The sequence below is a fragment of the Moschus berezovskii genome, chromosome 16 (genome assembly GCF_049115385.1).
Source record: "Moschus berezovskii isolate FMDL1 chromosome 16, NW_MosBer_1.0, whole genome shotgun sequence".
In the NCBI taxonomy this organism is placed as follows: domain Eukaryota; kingdom Metazoa; phylum Chordata; class Mammalia; order Artiodactyla; family Moschidae; genus Moschus; species Moschus berezovskii.
The window spans coordinates 43,002,835-43,022,616 of record NC_142475.1 but is presented as its reverse complement, the minus strand read 5'-3'; the positions used below and the strand labels follow the sequence as shown (position 1 = coordinate 43,022,616).

The window sequence follows — 19,782 nt, the reverse complement described above, 5'->3', positions numbered from 1 at the left end:
GAGTTTTCTCCCTAAAATGGAGATATGAGTGCCTAAATCTTTCTACTTCATAGGTTTGGTAGTAAAAAAGAATATATAGGATATTCTAGCTTTGCCTGGTAGTGGAGGACCATAAAAATGACATACAAACTGGAACCACGCAAAGGAATCTTAATAATTAAGAGAAAAATTAAGATTGCTTATGACCCTTCAACATGTTTGTCAAAACATTAAGAGCTCTTTTAACTCTTGAGTTATAAATGTATAGGGACGTTAAAAATAGTACTTTTAATGTTTAGTACACCATAATTTAAAATATTAAAAACACTGAGAATTAATGATATATTTTTTTGTAAAAAAAAAAATATGAAGAGTAGTTTGGACAGTGCTTGCCATGTTCTTTTTCAAGAACTTACAAGAGGAAGTGAGCATGTATGATGAAATTTACTCTTTTGGAAGTTTGGATTGATTTCCAGTATTTTATCCTTTGTATTTTTGACGTCACGAAATATCTCTCAGAAACCATTTGATAGGAAGTTTTTTGTCAGTTTCACTGCCTCTGGGACCTCTCCATCCTTTCAAAGAATTGGGCTCCTCATTAATGTTGACAAGTTTTCCTTCAGCTTAAGCTCTTGGCTGTACTTTTAGGGACTCAAACAATGACAATGTGAACATTTCCATGGTCAGTGCTTTCTTCTATTAACTACATTTATGTTTGATTTGAATTTCACTTCCAGCATTATCATCTTTTGTTTCTTTACTGCCCACTCTCCCCTTCCAGCCAATTCTTTTTCAGTTGTCCATGTTTGCAAAATGTCATGTGAATTTATCACTGGGAGGGAGACAGGAGGCAACACAACTACCCAATTTGTTGTCAGTGTGTGAACTGAAGGAAATATGTTCATTGACCAATCACAATCATGAACAGACTGAAGGATGTGGTGTGATTGGTTACTGATCAAAATGCACATCTATTATTTAGGTAATTATTTGTAGACTGAAAAAGTTAGCTGTGAAGTTTGTAAAGTTTGCAATACAGTCAAGTTTGTGAGTTTATGCAACACTCACCGTTAATTTGAGTTAACATACTAACTGAAATGTGAACCGGGTTTTTGAAAGACTGGTGCTATTTAACTAAGCAGTGATGAGTGGAATTCATGTGTATCGTAACTGGGCAAAGTGTGGATTGTTTAGGTTTCCTTTAGTTCTTTGGAACAAAAATGATTATATGTATGTTCTAGGGATTGATAGTAGATAATCTGATACTATTGAAGAGTTAACACATTATAGTTTTGTAAGTCAACTCAGAGATTTTAAAAATCTTGACTAGACAAACTATCAGGAATAAATTGCTTCTGAATTTATACTAATTTAAATTGAGTTGTGGTCTACTGCCTCTAAACACTAAACCAGCTATGTCACTGAGATTCCTTAAGTTACTGTGATATCATTATGCATACCTGTATTGCCTGCTGAATCTATGATAGCCCTTAATAACTAGCTGCAGTGTTGTTTTATCCCAAAGTTCAATGCAATGTGACCACAATTTAGTGAGTACCATCTAACTGCTCCCTAGTGGTAGACAGGGTAGAAACCACAAAAATGCCTGCTATCACTGCTGTCCTTCAGATGCAATGGATATATGTGTAAATAGTGTCTGTAACACAAAGTTCTTTGAGTGTATGACAGAAGCAGAAATGAAATTGTTAGAAAAAATACAAATGTACAATATAGTACATTTAATCTGTGGGTCCCCATGTAATTTAAAGACATTAATTTGGGACCATTTTTTCTTCCTTGAAGTACGGTTGATTCACAGTAGTATTTTGGTTTCAGGTATACAATGTAATGATTCAATATTTTTAGAGGTTTTATTTCATTTAAAGTTATTATAAAATATTGCTTATATTCCCTGTATTGTAAATTACGCCCTGTACCTTATTTGTTTTCTACCATATAGTTTGCACCTCTCATTCTCCTTCCCAGGGCTTTCTCTCCCTCTCCCCCTCTTCTCACTGGTAGCAACTGGTTTGTTCTCTGTTTCCATAAGTCTGTCTCTGCTTTGTTATATTTATTTATTATTTGAATTTAGCATATAAGTGAAAATATACAGTATTTGTCTCTCTAACTTATTTCACTAAGGGTAATATCCTGCAGGTCCAGCCATGTTATTTCAAGTAGCAAAATTTCATTCATGGCTGAGTAATATTCATGTGTGTGTGTGTGTATGTGTGTGTGTGTGTGTGTGTGTGTATCACATCTTCTTTATCCATTCATTCATCTGTTGATGGACACTTGTGTGGCTTCCATATCTTGGCTATTGTAAATAAAGCTACTATGAACATTGAGGTGCATGTATCTTTCCAAATTAGTGTGTTTTCTTCAAATATATACTCAGAAGTGGAATTGCTGGATACTGTGGTAATTCTAGTTCTTATTTATTGAGGAACTTCCATACTGGGACTATCTTGCAAAGCACATGTTACCATTTTCATTTAATTAATAGTCAAGAACAGAGAGAGGCAAACCCAATACCATACCAAAGAGTCTATGAAGTTGTTTCTCTTAGAGATCAGTTATTCATAAACTTGGAAAATAAAACTCATTAACAACACATTGAACATTGTAGGTAACAACTGGCAAGAAAGTTTAACAATGTTGCTGGTGGTTAAATCCTTTACTGTTTAAATGCTAGTTTTCTAGTATTTTAAAAGCATACTTGCTGACCCTAATCTTTTTAGACACATCATCAAACTTTTCGTTTTTATTTTCCTTCTTCCAGCATACTATTTAAGAGATTCATTTGTAAAGGAAAACTTTGCTTTGCTTATGGTCATTTGAAGCAGTTTATATTTGACACAAAGCAAAGCATTAAACACAAGTACACATATAAATTAAAGTTTATGCATATTTTCTTGGTCTTTTACAGCAGACAACTGCAGTATTAGATCCATCCTAAATATCCAGAAATAATTTTTAAGGCAAATTTGGTAATTCTTTTGTCATTTGAATTGTATCTAAAAATATTGTTTTTAAGTCATTGCTAATTCCCATGTAATAATATAAAGTTAATATATTAAAGAAAACTAGGCAAAAAGGGGCTGTTGTTTTTTGTATTTTTGAAAACTATTCTAGAAAAAAAATTGATAAAGTTTGCAATGTCTCAGTCTGATCATCAAACATTTTCTGTTTATTCTGTTAAATACGTGGGAAAATAATAAATGTGAATACTAAAATATTTCAAGTTTTCAAAATTGTAGAATGGCTCCTGGATTATTATGTAATATGGTTAAAATTTGCCAATAGAAATACTATCATAGACAATGAAGCATTCAAACTATAACTTATTTTTTTAATTACTCAGTGTTCTTTGCATTGATGGGTGAGGTACAGCTAAGCGTCATTGTAACGATAATTCTGAAGTGACAAAGTCAGTATTTTTCAGATGCTATTAACTACAATAGCTTCCCTGGTGGCTCGGTAGTAAAGAACCCGCCTGGGTCAGGAAGATCCCTTGGAGAAGGAAATGGCAACCCACTCCAGTGTGCTTGCCTGGGATATGCCTTGAAAAGAGGAGCCTGGTGGCCTACAGTCCATGAAGGGTCTCACAAGAGTCAGACATGACTTAATGACTAAACAACAACAACATATATTTCAAAGCACTTGAAGAGTTACCTTACCTTATTATTATTTTTGTTAATGTCATATAATGTTTGAGTTGGCTTTCCTGGTGGCTCAAACAGTAAAGAATCCACCTACCAATGCAGGAGACATAGTTCAATCCCTGGGTTGGGAAGATCCCCTGGAAAAGGAAATGGCAACCCACTCCAGTATCCTTGCCTGGACAATCCCATGGACAGAGGAATTTGGTGAGCTGTAGACCATGGGGTCACAAAAGAGTCAGACTCACCTAAGCAACTAAACAACAACGTTTGAGTTAGTGAAATCTAAACCAAATATGTTTTATTTTATGTGCTTTTTTGATTGCAAATATTATAAAATTTGTATTCTGAGACTTGGAAAAAAATTATTTTCTGTTAATTCTTTTCAATAAAAACTTTTTTCTGCTGAGTTTATGAGAGAATCAAATGCCCATAAATGCTATTATATAAAAGCAGATGATATCTTAAAGTGACTATCAACATTTTAAAGTATGATTTAGTTTAATGCTAATAGGGGAGTGCATCTCCAGTAGTATGTCAATGACCTGATTATGTTTTATAATCACTACTCTATATATGACCTGTTAAAAACATATACAAAATAAAGTAATGCATATTGGTGTCATGCAAAACTTAATGAGATGGGCCAGGGTGACTGCAGCATCACGTACAATTCTCTATTTCTTTTCTAGCAACTCCTGAAACCCCACTTCCTTCCCCACCTCAAGGCTCTGGACAAGAACCATACAAAATAGCTGCAAATCAAGCTTCAGTCATTTCACACCAGTCTCTGTCCAAACAAAAGCAATTATGAGAGTATGTTTACTTCTGAACGGCACTGCATAAATGTGAAAAGTTGTTGGTCTGAAAATATCTCAGGATAGCACTTTTGGCAGACTCTTAGCCAAGTCTTCTTCATGGTGCTGTTATAAAGATGGTATCCTGTTTTCTTGTTTATATGTTCATTTTGTTTGTTGTTGCTGTTGTTTAAAACCTTTAGATGCAACCAATGTATCACTGAGTTTCAATTCTTCTGTATAGTATAAACCTGTACTGTGCCTGAAGCAGTTGAATCTCATGTACTACTTTCATGTGTTGTCTTATTATTAATTTAAATCTGTAAATAATTGCTTTATGGTGATGTGATGAAGAACTAAGTGTTCTTCTTTGAGAACAGTAGATCAGAAACCCCAGATTAATATTAAATGAGCCAAGTACTTTTTTTTAAAATAAATTTTAAACTTGCAGATTCGAAAATTAAAGCAGTTTCTGTAGAATAGGGTATATTTCTTTGAAGAATCACTTACAAGCACCTTTTTGGTCCATAGTTAAATACGCCTATAAAAGATTAAAAAATTATAAATAGGCATTCCAAAGATGACTAGGTATTCCTTGAAATCTGCCTATATTTGAAGATGTATATTAAAATAAAATGTTAGCTTTATCAGTTAGCATACAGGCTAAATTATATTAAAGAAACCCTTAAAAAGAGGCTCAAGCAAGACAGGCATTTATTTCCCTCTCAGAAAACAAATCTCCAAGTAGTCATTCTTTGACTAGAACTTAGCACATGCCCACATCTGGTTCTCAGGGACACTGGGAGTGTAGTCTTTAGGTAGAAAGCCTAGTGCCAACAAAACTGTCCATCTCTGGAATTCTGATATCAGAAGACAAATTAGCCATCTGTCACACACATGTTGCCTCATTTAACCCTCCTGTAAAAGAGGTTCAGTTCAGTTCAGTTCAGTTCAGTCGCTCAGTCGTGTCCAACTCTCCGCGACTCCATGAATCACAGCATGCCAGGCCTCCCTGTCCATCACCAACTCCCGGAGTTCACTCAAACACATGTCCACAGAGTTGGTGATGCCATCCAGCCATCTCATCCTCTGTCGTCCCCTTCTCCTCCCGCCCCCAACCTTTCCCAGCATCAGAGTCTTTTCCAGTGAGTCAACTCGTCGCATGACGTGGCCAGAGTATTGCAGTTTCAGCTTTAGCATCAGTCTTTCCAGTGAACACCCAAGATTGACCTCCTTTAGAATGGACTGGTTAGATCTCCTTGCAGTCCAAGGGACTCTCAAGAGTCTTCTCCAACACCACAGTTCCAAAGCATCAATTCTTTTCACAGTCCAACTCTCACATCCATACATGACCACGGGAAAAACCATTATTATCTTTTTCTTGTAAATTAAGAAACCTTTAGCTTAGAGGATTTAAATAACATAACCAAAGATCATTAAACCTAAAGAGGACGAGAGGCACACTCTAGCCCAGGTCTGATGGACTTTAAGGAGAATAAATCTTTGGTATGAAATGTGAGCTTCTTACTGTGGTTTTTAAATAAATGCAATTGAGTGATAATTGGATATTATCCATTGTGTTACCTGTTAACACATATTTACAAATAAATGAGTCTAAATTTGTTGCAACATGAATAAGAAACCACTTTTGTACCTTTAATGAGTCTTCTAACTTTAATGAGTCTTCTTCCTAAAATAAAAAAATTTTTTAAATTTTCGAACAAAGAAAATAAAATGTATAGCAGGTAGATCATGATGAAAATGCAGACAAATTAAAATCACTGACAGCATATTTTCAAAAATCCAGTGGACTGAGGAATATAGTTCTTTGGAGCCCCAAATTATTTGATATTATCTAAAGCTGGAGCTTATTTTTAAAACAATTAACAGTCTGCCTCAAAAAACAGTGATGTCTCTCTTTCTCTCTCTCTCTATCAAATAAATACACACACTGTATTTGCTGAAGCAGAGAAAAACTGGTTTAGTGATTATTAATGATATAAAAAGGGTTCCCCAAGCTGCAAGAGACTGAATTAAATGATTTTCACAGAACTTTTCAAAATTTCTAAGATTATGATTTCATAGCCCCCACTTACCCTGCAAATAAAAAGCTTTTGTTAACTGTAACTTCTTAACTCTTGAAATGGAAAAATGATTACTTAGAAGCTAGCATTGATTTAATAGAATCAATAAAATCCCTTTAACAGCTGGTACCTGGAAACTGTAAAATATATCTTTGAGAGAGAGTGAGAACAGAAAAAAAAATTAACTCATTTTTAAAAAGATTTATGCTAGAGTCTCTAGTTCACGAATAAGAATGCTTTTGATTTTTTAAGATAGAAATACATCTTATAGTTTTCTGTTGTGCTCTTAGAAGATAATAAAAAAAAAAAAAACCTTTAAAATATCAAACATATAATTCATTTTTAGTGACCCTTCTAACTTATCTGCATCTATTTACTGAAATAGTCATGTTTTAGAAATTATTGTTAGCAAATTTGTTTTAATAACCATGGTCAGGGAATGTGTAATATAATATTTTTGTATACTTAACTGCCAAAAATGCTGGACAAAGAGGAATTGAAGTTTTCAGCATATCTTCAAAATTTTGATAAGGGAAGTTATTGCTTTTATATAACACAAAAACACTTATGTAACACTTTTTTTCAGGTAATGAAAAAGAATAATTTATTGTGAAATAATGATTCATTTTATAAATGTAAAATTATTTTTATAAATTTCATTGTTTAAAATCAAAAATTGCTAGATTTTTTATTGATAAATTATAATGAGATTAAAATATTTCTAAGCTGTGATACCATGTTGTTTCACTGAACTTTCTAAATAAAAATTGAGAAAAAAAAGCACGTAAAGTAGTGTGGTCCTTCATTATTGTTCAAAAATGATTTCATAATTTGAGAGATACTGATAATGTCTTTTATATGGTCACTTCATTAAATTTACATAGGGTTTGCAAATACTGGTCTTTAGAGTCTAGAGCAAAATTGACTAGCACATCTTCAAGTAATCGTAGAGTTAGACAGTGATTGAAGGGAGAGCTTCTCATTTGCACTTTCGTTACATAGTGTTGCTTGAAACTTTTGTCACAATAATTAAAATAGATACCCTAGATTGAATTAAACACTGTACACATAAATTTATGTGAACAAAACAATATTTGATACTACTACACTCCCTAAAGTTGGCTTCCCTGGTGGCTCAGTCTGCAAAGAATCTGCCTGCCAATACAGGAGACCCAGGTTCCATCCCTGGGGCGGAGGGATCCCCTGGAGGAGGAAATGGCAGCCCACTCCAGTATTCTTGCCTGGAGAAACCCATAGATAGAGGAGCCTGGTGGGTTACAGGCCATGGGGTCACAAAAAGTTGGGCATGACTGATAGACTAACACTTTCACTTTTCATACGTAAATTTGGCATGTAAAATTTTAACCTAAATGTTTTAATTGATGGTATCCGTCATTCACATTTAAGGCTTTTTTGGTAACATTTCTTATATTACCAAGACCAGTGATTTGATCTTATTTTTTTCACCTGGTTTCTTTTTTTAAATCCAGAAGAGTTGTACTGGGGCTCCTACCCCATCCTGATGATACAGATCCTGAGTGGAATCATCAGGAATGGCACAGTGCAGGTGTCAAAATCAAAGTAAGGCCATGGAATTTTGAGAGGACCCTCCAATTACTGAGAACTTGTGTCGCCCTCAAATGGTCTCCTGGATTTCTATATGTATGAGAAGGGCTTCTTATTGATGTCCCCCTGGGTCCAGACTCAGTCCTGTTCCTCTAAAAAGGTCTGGTTGTGTTGCTGCATAGTAGCAAGGGTTTTTCTTCATGCCCACCTAGAATTCCAGACCCCCATTACTTCAAATGAGCTTGAAACTGTTTTACGTGAACTATGGCTGCAAATTTTTCCACCGTTTTATATCTAAGGGAGCATACAATGGAGTGATTCAAGTCTGGACTCTTTATCCTTATGATGAAGGGAAACAAGGAGCCCAGTTCTCAGGAATGGCATCAGCTCTTCTATGAACAAAATGCTGGGATGTAGACTTGTTGCAGGTAGGGGGACCACTTCCTGGGCCCAAAACTGGGCTCTTGGCTAACACTTGGGAATGAATTGTCTGAGGAGACACAAGTGCTGACAAAGGAAGAGATTTTATTGGGAAAGGGCACCTGGGTGGAGAGCAGTAGGGCAAGAGAACCCAGGACAGCTCTGTCACATGGCTTGCAGTCTTGGGTTTTATGGTGATGGGATTAGTTTCTGGGTTGTCTTTAGCCAATCATTCTGACTCAGAGTCCTTCCTGGTGGAGCACACCTTGTTCAGCCAAGACAGATGCCAGAGAGAAGGATTCTGGAAGGTGGTAGGACATGTACCATCTCCTTTTGACCTTTCCTGAACTCTTCTGGTTGGTGGTGGCTTATTAGTTCCATGTTCCTTACCAGGACCTCCTGTCATAAAACAACTCATGCAAATAGTTACTATGGTGCCTGGCCAGGGTGGGTGGTTTCAGTCAGTGTGCTTCCCTAACAGATATTTGGCACATTGTAGAAATAGGAGAACTATGAATTCTGTAATGATTTTCATGCCACTGGGTCAGGGAGGCTGTCCCACTTTTAAACCCTAATGCCTCTGAACATGTTTACATCCCAAAAGGCCAGTCCAGCTTTCTTTAAAGGAAAAAGAGACTATAAACCAATACCTCCACTGAGAGAACTAATATTCCTATGATGTTGAACCCTATGAAAAACCTCCTAAAACAAAAATACCATTTTGATTTTCTACTTAACTCCAAGGGTGGGCTCTGACTGATCTGTTTAGAATTCTACTAGGTTTTATTTTTATTTTCACTCTTATCAGGGTATCATGTACACCATTTAAATCACAAATTATACTGAAGGTGTGTTGAATAAAAAGTATACACAACTTTGAGAGTTGTGATTTAAGTTTTTTTGGGGCAAATTAAAGACAGCAGCTCAGGACACAGCTCCTCAGGTCTGAAAGACTGCTCCAAGGAGGCAGGAGGAAAAGTCAGGCTATACAGAAGCTTAAAACAAAGGGAGAAGGCAGTCTGAACATTAAAGATCAGGTATCAAGTTAAGGAATTTAGCATTCAACGTATGGGAAGATGCAAGCCTCTGGGCCCACTGATTTCATTCATTTCATATGCACCTCAGCTGCTGCCGCCAAGTTGCTTCGGTCATATCCAACTCTGTGCAGCCCCATAGACGGCAGCCTACCAGGCTCCTCTGTCTCAGCTATCTGGGGCCAAATACTGTTTTCTTGTTCACCTTAAAGAGTGGCAGATGGCTGCTTCTTGCACTCCCCCAACTCCTCAGCGATCACCATGGGAGGTGGCAGCATCTGTTGGATCACAGTTTTAGGAACCCTCACTCACATTTGGAGGCCAGAAATCGATGGTGGCTGTGACATTTCTTGTTTATTGATATGACAGGAGATAGTTTCTTTTTGCAGGTGTAGCAAGAAAACCTGCAGTCCTGCATCCCATCACACCCCTGCTCTCCATGTTCTGCTCTTTAGTAACTCTATTCAAATATTGCAGCTGTTTAGCTGATATTTTCCACCAAGGATTGAAAGTATATTTTCTATCACATTTTGCAATTTTTTTTTCATTTTTAAAGCTTATTTGTGTACAACCACTCCATCCCCACCACATTCTCTCAATTTCTTAATAAATCAATATTTTTTACATAGTAGTTACTATTTAATTTTTCAAACCATCATTTAAAATATGAAATAGGTAAATTTTATACTCTGAAGAACAGAAGAAATACATCCTAATCCTACAGAGAAAGTGAGAAGAGAAAGGATAGTCCTCACTCCAAATCACAGAAGGAATGTGACTTAGAATAAAGAAAACACATGAATTATATTAATAATAATGTTTATCCTATCCCTATACTCGAATATGATATGGCTTCCTTTATAACTTGGTTATTTGAGATGGTGATTTTAACTTATGTTCCTCCCTTCCCTCCAATCCCTCTGAATTGCCCAGAGAAAGACTTCCTGAAAATAAGAAAAATCTATACAGGTACTGAAACTTTTTTTTCTTTCCTGCAAAATGTGGGGCAGATGACATCAGAGTAAAGGAAATGCATACTAGTCTATGATTCAGCACAGGCTTAATGGTGTTTCTGGGAAAGAAAGAAAGAAACCAATACGAAATTCTGCAAATAGAGACTACAAAATCTTCAGTGATGTAACAGGAGAGACTGAGACCAAGGAAGAGCATGCAGCAGTCAATGAAGGTCAAGTCAAAGAACAGCAGGGGCTATGGCAGTGACCCAGTGTAGACAGCTCCTAGTGAGATTCATCTGAAATCCATGAGGCAGACGGGCTGATCAATGAAGGAGGGTCTGGGACTCAGCAATTTCCAAACGAGAGGAGCTGTATTAGGTTACAGGAAGGTTGGAGAAAGCCTAACTTTTCAGAACACTACAATATTTGGGAAGACAGAAAAGCTTTAATTCATGCCCACAATTTAGTCAGAAGTGGAGAAAGAACTCCCAGAGAGGTTAAATTCTCAAATGAGACAAGACAGCTACACCAGGGTTAGAGTCCTGATGGGGAAAAATGGGATCTGGAAACTAAGATAGGAACTTCTACAGAAAATCTCAAATTCTCTGGAATTCAGTATGTAGAAATGGCCTTTTTGTTTGTTTTTATTCAGTTGCTAAGTGGGGTCATGCTCTTTCTACCCCAAAGAAAATAAAGACAGATCTAAAATCCATCTTGATCGAAGTTGAGCTTGACTGACCCCTGTTTATAATGATCTTAGATAATTTTGCTTCATTATTCAGTGTATTATGTTTGCATTGGGAGTTCTGAAAGTAAATTACTTGCAAAGAAAAAAAAAGTGGGGGTAAGACACTTTCTGATGATAAGGACTCACTGCTTGAGGACAAGCAAAGGCCTTTTCTCCAGACAAGACATGTGTTCCTCAGGACATGTTGCACTCCCGTTGGTTAAACCAATATCTAGGGTTAAGTCACAACACTGCCAGGTCATAGAATTGCTAGGCCTCCTGAGAGAATAAGGGTCTAAATCTCCAACAAAATGAGATAAGATGCCAGCAGTCAGGAGGTTGATTCTGTTAGAACTAGACTCCAAGGAATAGGATCAAGGAGGGACATAACAAAAAGTTAAGGGAAATTATATTAATAAGGAAACAATATACTAGTATACAGAATTTAGCCTCTTGGCAAGAACTCTAAAATCATGGAGGCTGAGTGGTGGTACAGAAAAACACAAGCATTTTAGTGAGCTTCAAGGTTATAGTAGCTAAAGCGGCTTGACCTGCAAAGAACTATGGAGATGGTGACTAGACCCAAAGAGGCTACCAGACTCACAAGATGCATAGCCAACAAAGGTATTTTTCAATCTATGCAGCCAGAAAGAAAGGAAGGAATGGAGGAAGAAAGGGGAAAAAAAGAACGGAGGGAGAGAAAGAAAAGAAAAATGAGATAGAAGAAGGGAGAGAGGAAGGAAGAAAAAAAAAAAGAGCGGAGGTTTACCAAACATATTTTAAAAACTGCAGTATCTTGCCACATTCCTAGACTTGGGTCTATTTTCTAATCCAGAATCCAGGGACTGAAAAAGAGTCCCCAAGACAAAAAGACCCTGTATCTCTAAAGCAGGTGTGTATTTTAAGGATTCCCTCAGTACTTTTCCAAACAGACCTATGGCCCTTTACTCAAACATTCACTGGAGGAAGGAAAATAGATAAGCTTTTTGGAATTGTTGCAAGAGGCTCTTGCTTGACACTGATACCTGGAAACCTGCAACATCTTCATAGACCCTGGTTAGAATTTTGGTAGCATAGGGAAGCTAGATAATGAATAGAGCCATGGCCCAAGATCAGCTCACCATGAGTGGAGTGGTTTCAACATAACTCACTGGGATTCTATTATAGATATTCCCTTCTCTGGATTTCTGGGTTAGTTTAGGCCACAAGAGAAAATTTGTTTGCATGAACTGGGAAAAGATAAGTGAAGAAGCAGCCATGTCTGTTTATGCTCAAAAGATTAGTACAGGCACCAGGTGCATTTGCAGCTTATACATCTGTCACTTAATTACTGGCTGACCTTGTTGGTGTGGAGAGTAGCCACTCTCACTTCCCTTAGTGAAGTAGTGAAAGTCACTCAGTCGTGTCCGACTCTTGTGACCCCATGGACTGTAGCCCGCAAGGTTCCTCTGTCCATGGGATTCTCCAGACAAGAACACTGGAGTGGGTTGCCATTTCCTTCTCCATTCACTTCCCTTTGTTCTGGCTGGTTTTGCTGCCATTGTTTTTCTGACTCCCAGGCCTTGAGCAAGGTTAGTTCCTGGAGAAATGACACCAGATCCTCAGGTAGGTCATTCACTTGACTGAAGCTAGATTTTTGGAGGCAATGAGTGATTAGTAAGAATTCTAATCTCCCTCATGTATTTTACTCATCTTCATGCACTTTAGTCTGTCCATGCTTTAACCATATTTGTGTCCATATTTCCTTTCCAACTAATATCCTGTTGATTTCATGCCATAGAAATATTTACAGAAGCAACAGAGTCCTAAACCAGCCCTAAAACCATGTAATAGCAAACCCTGAAGATAAATTCATGATTGAATATAACCTATGGTGTTTCTGTTTCTATGATTGAATCTTGACTGATACAGTGAATCCAAAAGTCCATCTGATAATCATTTCTCTGGTCCCTCAGTAGATTGGACATACTTTGAGGTTGTTGGAATCCAACCATCTGTTCCTTGTCCTGATGGATAAAAACTATCTTAGGGGACAAAACCAGAAGTAAGCCTAGGACAATGTTTCCACACTGCAGAAAACATCAGTAACTAAAAGAATATCTTATTTGAAGCAGGTATGGGAGATGAGGAGAAAGCAAGTGTTATCCTTTAAAAATCTATAAGCGGTAAGAATAGTGGTCCTTGTTATATTTCTATTTGATTCATCAATAATGGATCCTATAAAGACAGTGAAATCCTGGAGATTAAGAGTGGACTACCACAAATTTCAGCGAAATAACAACCTCAATAACAGTGGATTAACATGGCTACAGGTATGAGGTATGTGGCTACTGATCTAATGAATGCAATCTTTTTCATTCTTGTCCAAAGGAAGACTCAGGGGAGGGAGGAGGTGATATGTGTGCTCAGTCACAGTTGATCTTTGTGACTTCATGGACTGTAGCCCGCCAGGCTCCTCTGTCTAAGGAGTTTTTCAGGCAAGAATACTGGAGTAGGTTACCATTTCCTACTCCAGGAGATCTTCTTGACCCAGGGATGGAACCCACATCTCTTGTGTCTCCTGCCTTGGCAGGTGGATTCTTACTGCTGCACCATCTGGGAAGCCTGGGAGGAGATGGTGCTGCGATCCACTGGTCTGTGGGTCTGCCCAGCTGCCTGGCTCTTCTCTGCCCCACAGGTGGCTTGGCTCCATGGCTGCCAGAAGTGAAAACAATTTCTTATCATCTGGAACAGACAAAGCTCTACCTTGAAAGAGTTGATCCAAGCCTATGTTGACTTTACTGCCTTTTGCCATAATATTGTCTGAAGATATCTAGATCAGCATCCCACTTGTCAAGCATCATACTGATTCCCCTTCAGTCAGAAGCAACTGTCTTTATAGACAGAAGAAATGACTCCTTGAAGGCCTATAAGAGGAACTAGCTTGCAGATACTAAATTTTGAAGATAGAGTCCTTCAGGACACATTATATATTCTAACTTTGCCCCAAAAGGTAAAATAATTAGGTCTTGAAATCAAATGGTGGAAAAATGGTCCTATTTACCATCATTTATAGCCCATTTAGGTAGTTTGTGCTCTTTGTCTCCACAACTCTAGGCCCTCGGTGATCAGAAGTATTGGTTCTAAAGAGGTAATTCTGAAGAAGACTTCAAATATTTTCCATTTTATATGGAAAGAGACCAGGATATATAAAAGAAGAATCACTATCCTGATAGGGGTAAAAAGTGTTAGTCACTCAGTCATTTCTGACTCTTTGCAACCCCATGAACTTTAGCCCACCAAGCTCCTCTGTCCATGGGTTCTCTAGGCAAGAACACTGGAGTGGGTTGCCATTCCCTTCTCCAGGGGTTCTTCCTGACTCAGGGATCAAACCCGGGTCTCCTGCACAGCAGACAGATTCTTTACCATCTGAGCCACTAGAGAAACCTAGCAGGGGCAGTTGCCCCTAATTATCAGGAGAAGGTAGAGCCGCTGGTACATAGCGGGACCAGAGAGCAGGTGATCTATTGGCCATCTCTTAGTACTTTATGCCCAATTGTGAAGAAAAATGGACAAAAGCATCAGCTAACACCTAAGAGCTTGGTAACTAAAGGCTCAGATCCCTGAGATGAAGATCTGGACCATGCCAACATGCAAGCTGCTGTTAACTTTGCCCACCTGATGAGGGTTGCAGTATCTGCAAAACAGCTTAAAGTCATTATTACATACATCACTTGAGGCGGAACCAGGACCTTAGACCAAGGCTGAACTATTGGTCTTTTTTTTAATTGTTCCTCCCTTGTTTTTTTTTTTTTTTTTTACTATTTCCCCTCCTTTCCCTAATTAGCAACTATCTGAATGCACTCTTTGGAACTTAGGAACAAGGGGGCTGAATGAAGCATATTTTCTGTGATCAAAAAATAGGGGACCCAAAAGGCTTTAGTGCCAGGAACCCCACAGGTTCTGCTCAGTATCATTATCAAGTCAGTTCCACTTACCTTTCTTTAAAAGAATTTTAATATTTACATTTCATATCTATTTTTATTTATTTGGCTACGGTGGGTCCTAGCATACAGGATCTTTAGTTGCAACATGTGAACTCCCAGTTGTGGCATGTGTGATCTAGTTCCCTCTCCAGGGACCAAACTTGGGCCCCTTCCTTGGGAGAGTGGAGTCTTAGCCACTGGACCACCAGGAAAATCCCTTATCTTTTTTTCTTAATTTTCTCCCAGAAAGGGGATCCTTAAAGCCTTTCCTAATAAACAAACACTCGACATGCTAATTTCAGAGTCTGATTCCTAGTGTTAAGTAGTTAGAATAGGAAAAAGGAGTCCAAAATGGTGGTGGCTAAAAGACAGAGAAAGGAAAAATCCCATGAAGATGGAACAAAAGAACATCTGAGGACTGGAGTCAGAAATCAGGTTAAACAAACAGTCCTCCTGGCTAGCCCAATTTACATAGGGCAGGCTCAGGGGGAGGAGACAAAATATATAAAAATAGGAGCCAAGATTGAGCCTCTCTTTTGGGATCACCCCACCCTCATGCCTTGAGGGTGTACTATCCTTAGATTGTCGAATAAAACTGAACTATAACTGAACTGTAACATTGGTCTGCCATTTCAAATCTTTGCTGTGGCAAGACAGAACCAAGGAAATTACACACTCTCCCAACACTAGGGAGTCTAACTTGAAAAATATTTGCACTGAAACATTGAATACAATGAAATATTTCTGAGAGTTTATTTTCAAAAGTTGATGCAAAATTATGATCTAATGGAAATATCAGATATTTGTTTTAAGTATATTTTAACATTGACATATTCCTTCCCTCCAGAGCTTTCTAGGTGACACTAGTATTAAAGAGCCCACCTGCCAATGGAGGAGATGTAAGAGATTGGGGTTCCAACCCTGGGTTGGGAAGATTGCCTGGAAAATCCCATGGACAGAGGAGCCTGATGGGTTAGCATTCATAGGTTTGCAAAGAGTCAGACATGACTGAAGCAACTTAGCACATCACAGCATGTCCCTTCCCTTCATTTCCTAAAACATATTTTGGAGGAATTAAACTTTCAAATATCTTTTTGAAAACCATGAGATTCTTATCCAGGCTATTTACGATGAATCATCTTAATAATTTTATTAAGCACTTAGGTGAATAATCCACTTTTCTAACAAGTTAAATAACACTTAGGTTCACTTAGGTTATAGTCCTCCTTTAAAAAGTGATCCACATGATCTTGTATTAACCATAACTTGAATATGTACAGAAATTTTTAAACGTATTGCATATTACTACTTTCATTCAGATAAAGCATTGCAGTGGAGAGTTACACAGACTACTCAAGAACCTCCTGACCAACATTTTATCAACATGACAACAAGCACTATAATTATTGAACTATGAAAAAAATCCAACAAATACCTGTATACATAGTATCAGAAAGCTTTTTGAATTTATAAACAATAATTTGAAGGGAATATACAGTATCTACTTAGATACATATTTTTATCATGCTCAGTCATGTCTGACTCTTTGCAGCCTTATGGACAGTTGCCCATCAGACTCCTCTGTCCATGAAATTTTCCTGGCAAGAAAATATCAGAACAGGTTGCCTAGTTTCCTCCTCCAGGTGATCTTCCCAACCCAGGGATCAAACCCATGTCTCTTGCATCTCCTGCATTGGCAGATGGATTCTTTACCACTAGTGCCACCTGGGAAGCCATAATATATATTTTTATTATTAGATAAGAAATACCTGGTTGGAAAGGAAATGGTGTCTTGCAAGGAAGTGGTTAATTCTTTGCCAGGAAGTGATGGTGCATCTGAACCAGATATCTAGAATGACCCCAAGGACATAACCCAGAAATTCAAGTTTTATGTGGCAATACTTAAGATCTAGACAGCCTGAGTGATAGTCTGTGCTCCTGCTCCTCTATATTCTATAAATAATTACACAGGTGCAATTGCAAGAGTGCTGTAAATGAGAATCACTCTAGTTCCTATAGGTTGAGAATTTTCTGTAATTAGAGAAGGCTCAAAGTGCTAGTCACACATGGATATTGAGATCTGGTCAAGTATTCACAACAACTCATTCTGGGGCCAAGACTGTCTCCTAACTTCCAGGTGGATTCAGATAAAATCAGATACAAAAAAAGTCTTCCCTAGAAAAATCTCTGAAAACATACAAAATAATTTCTTCAACTTGTATATTTTAAGAGCTAAAAAACAATAAAACTTTAATAGTAATAAATATTTAAGAAGCTATTTACTTAAAGGTATATTTCAATGAATGAAATTTTAATTAAGACATATGAAAATAGTTTGGTTTGTTCAAAATTATCTTTTGAAGGAGATAGTCATTTTTTTTCTCTAATAATTTAGCACAGAAAGGTGTCCTGGTAAATTGTAAAACTGAGCACAAATGTTAGGTTAGAATGAGAGAGGTGTTATGTTGGAAGTTTGGATTTGTGTGCCATAATTAACAATAAAAAATACTTCGGCCACCTCATGCGACGAGTTGACTCACTGGAAAAGATTCTGATGCTGGGAAGGATGGGGGGCGGGAGGAGACGGGGACGACAGAGAATGAGATGGCTGGATGGCATCATCGACTCGATGGACATGAGTTTGAGTGAACTCCGGGATTTGGTGATGGACAGGGAGGCCTGGCGTGCTGTGATTCATGGGGTCGCAAAGAGTCGGACACAACTGAGCGACTGAACTGAACTGAACTGAATCATAGCAGTGCCCCTTTTAATCCTCTAATGGTTTCCCATTACTCTTTGAGTAAAAATTCAATTCCATATCATGCTCCACCAAGCCCTATATGATATACACAGCCATGTCTCCAATATAATCATTTCCCATTCAGTCCTCTTTACTCACTATGCTGGACTTGCATCACCACCACCATCACCAGCATCGTCATTTACTTGAGTGTAAACTAGCACTTTTGACCATGCTGTTTTTCCTATTCAGAATACTCTCCACATGGTTATCACATTGTTAACAGTTTATGCTTCAGCTAGTATATCACCTCTTCAGAGACACTTTACTCTGTTTTTCGAGTTATCTTTTTTCTCATTACCATAATGAAAGCCTTTAAACATATACCTCAACTAGCAATTATTTTATTATTATTTTTGTTCATTAGCCAATTCTTTCTCCCCCCACCAACCCATTTAGAATTTAAGCTATTGGGATAAGAAACCATGTCAAATTCATTATCATTATAGCCCTAATAAAGTAACATAGAATGTAGCTTACTTGAATTAATTAATTAAAAGACTTTCAAAATCAGAGACAAACCTGTAGACCTACTTTGCAAAATGTGTAAAAGAGAATTTATTTAGAAAGAAGGAAAATGACGTAAGTCAGAAGCTCAGATTTACATAAAGAAGGATGAGCATCAGAGAAGTAATAAATGCAAATAAGTTAAAAACTTTAATTCTTTTTATTCTTAGTTCAGTTCAGTCTGTATAATAATTAACAGTTTGTTCAAGAAAATAATAACAATGCTGTATTCCATTATTATAGCTAACTGATAAGTGAATCGAGAACAATGATATATGAGACGGAAGGGAGGAATTAGGAATTTTGGGGTTCCTACAAAGTACTTGTACTACTTGTGCAATGGTATCAGTATTACTTCAGAGTTGACTTAGATTCATTCTAAATGCATACTGAAAACACTAAGACAATTTCTGAAAAAAGTAAAAAAATGAAAGTATGACTAATATGCTGAGAGAAAATGGAATCATATAAACTGCTCATCAAACCTACAAAATGCAAAAAGAGAAGGCAAAAGTAGAAATAAAAAAGAGGGCAATACCTAGAAAACAATAATGAAGATCCTAATTATTAATCCAATTATATCAATAGCCATTTTAAATATCAGTGGTCTAAATAAGCCAATTAAAACAGAGAAGTCATCAGAGTAGATCAAAGAACAAAACTCAAGTACATGTTGCCTTCAAGAAAACTATGTTAAATATAAAGTCTCACATAGATCAAAAGTAAAGGGATGGAGAAACATATACCATGCTGATGCTAATAGAAATAAAGCAGGAATAGCTGTATTAATTTTGGAATATATATACTACAGAGCAAGGGAAATGATAGAGCATAAAAAGAGGCACTACATAATGAAAATTGAGACAGTTTTCCATGAAAATAAAACAATCCTTAATGTGTATGTCCCGAACAAGAGAGCATCCGTGGAGGAAGAGCATGGCAACCCACTCCAGTGTTCTTCCTTGGAGAATCCCATGGACAGAGGAACCTGGCAGGTTATAGTCCATGGGCTTGCAGAGTTGACATGACTGAAGTGACTTAGAATGCAGAGCATCAAAACACACATGATAAAGACCTCTAGACCTGCAAGAGGAAATGAATGAATGCACTGTTACAGCTGGAAACTTTCAATATTCCTCTATTTGATGTGGACAGATCCAGCAGGAAGAAAATCAGTAAGGACATAACTGAACTCAATAGCATCATCGATCATCTGGACATAATTGATATCTATAGAGCACTTCACCAATAGCAGTAGAATACATATTCTTCTCAGGCTCACATA

General features: G+C 37.3%; 1 protein-coding gene across 1 annotated transcript in view; it reads left to right on the top strand.

Moving 5' to 3' along the window:
* The window catches only part of HNF4G (hepatocyte nuclear factor 4 gamma), a 143,242-nt gene extending 136,058 nt beyond the window's left edge, over positions 1–7,184 (top strand). The window contains exon 11 of the mRNA XM_088844609.1: positions 4,334–7,184. Coding sequence (XP_088700735.1) covers positions 4,334–4,455 — 122 coding nt within the window. The 3' untranslated portion in view covers positions 4,456–7,184. The remainder of the gene's footprint in view (positions 1–4,333) is intronic.
* The last annotated feature ends 12,598 nt before the right edge of the window (positions 7,185–19,782 follow it).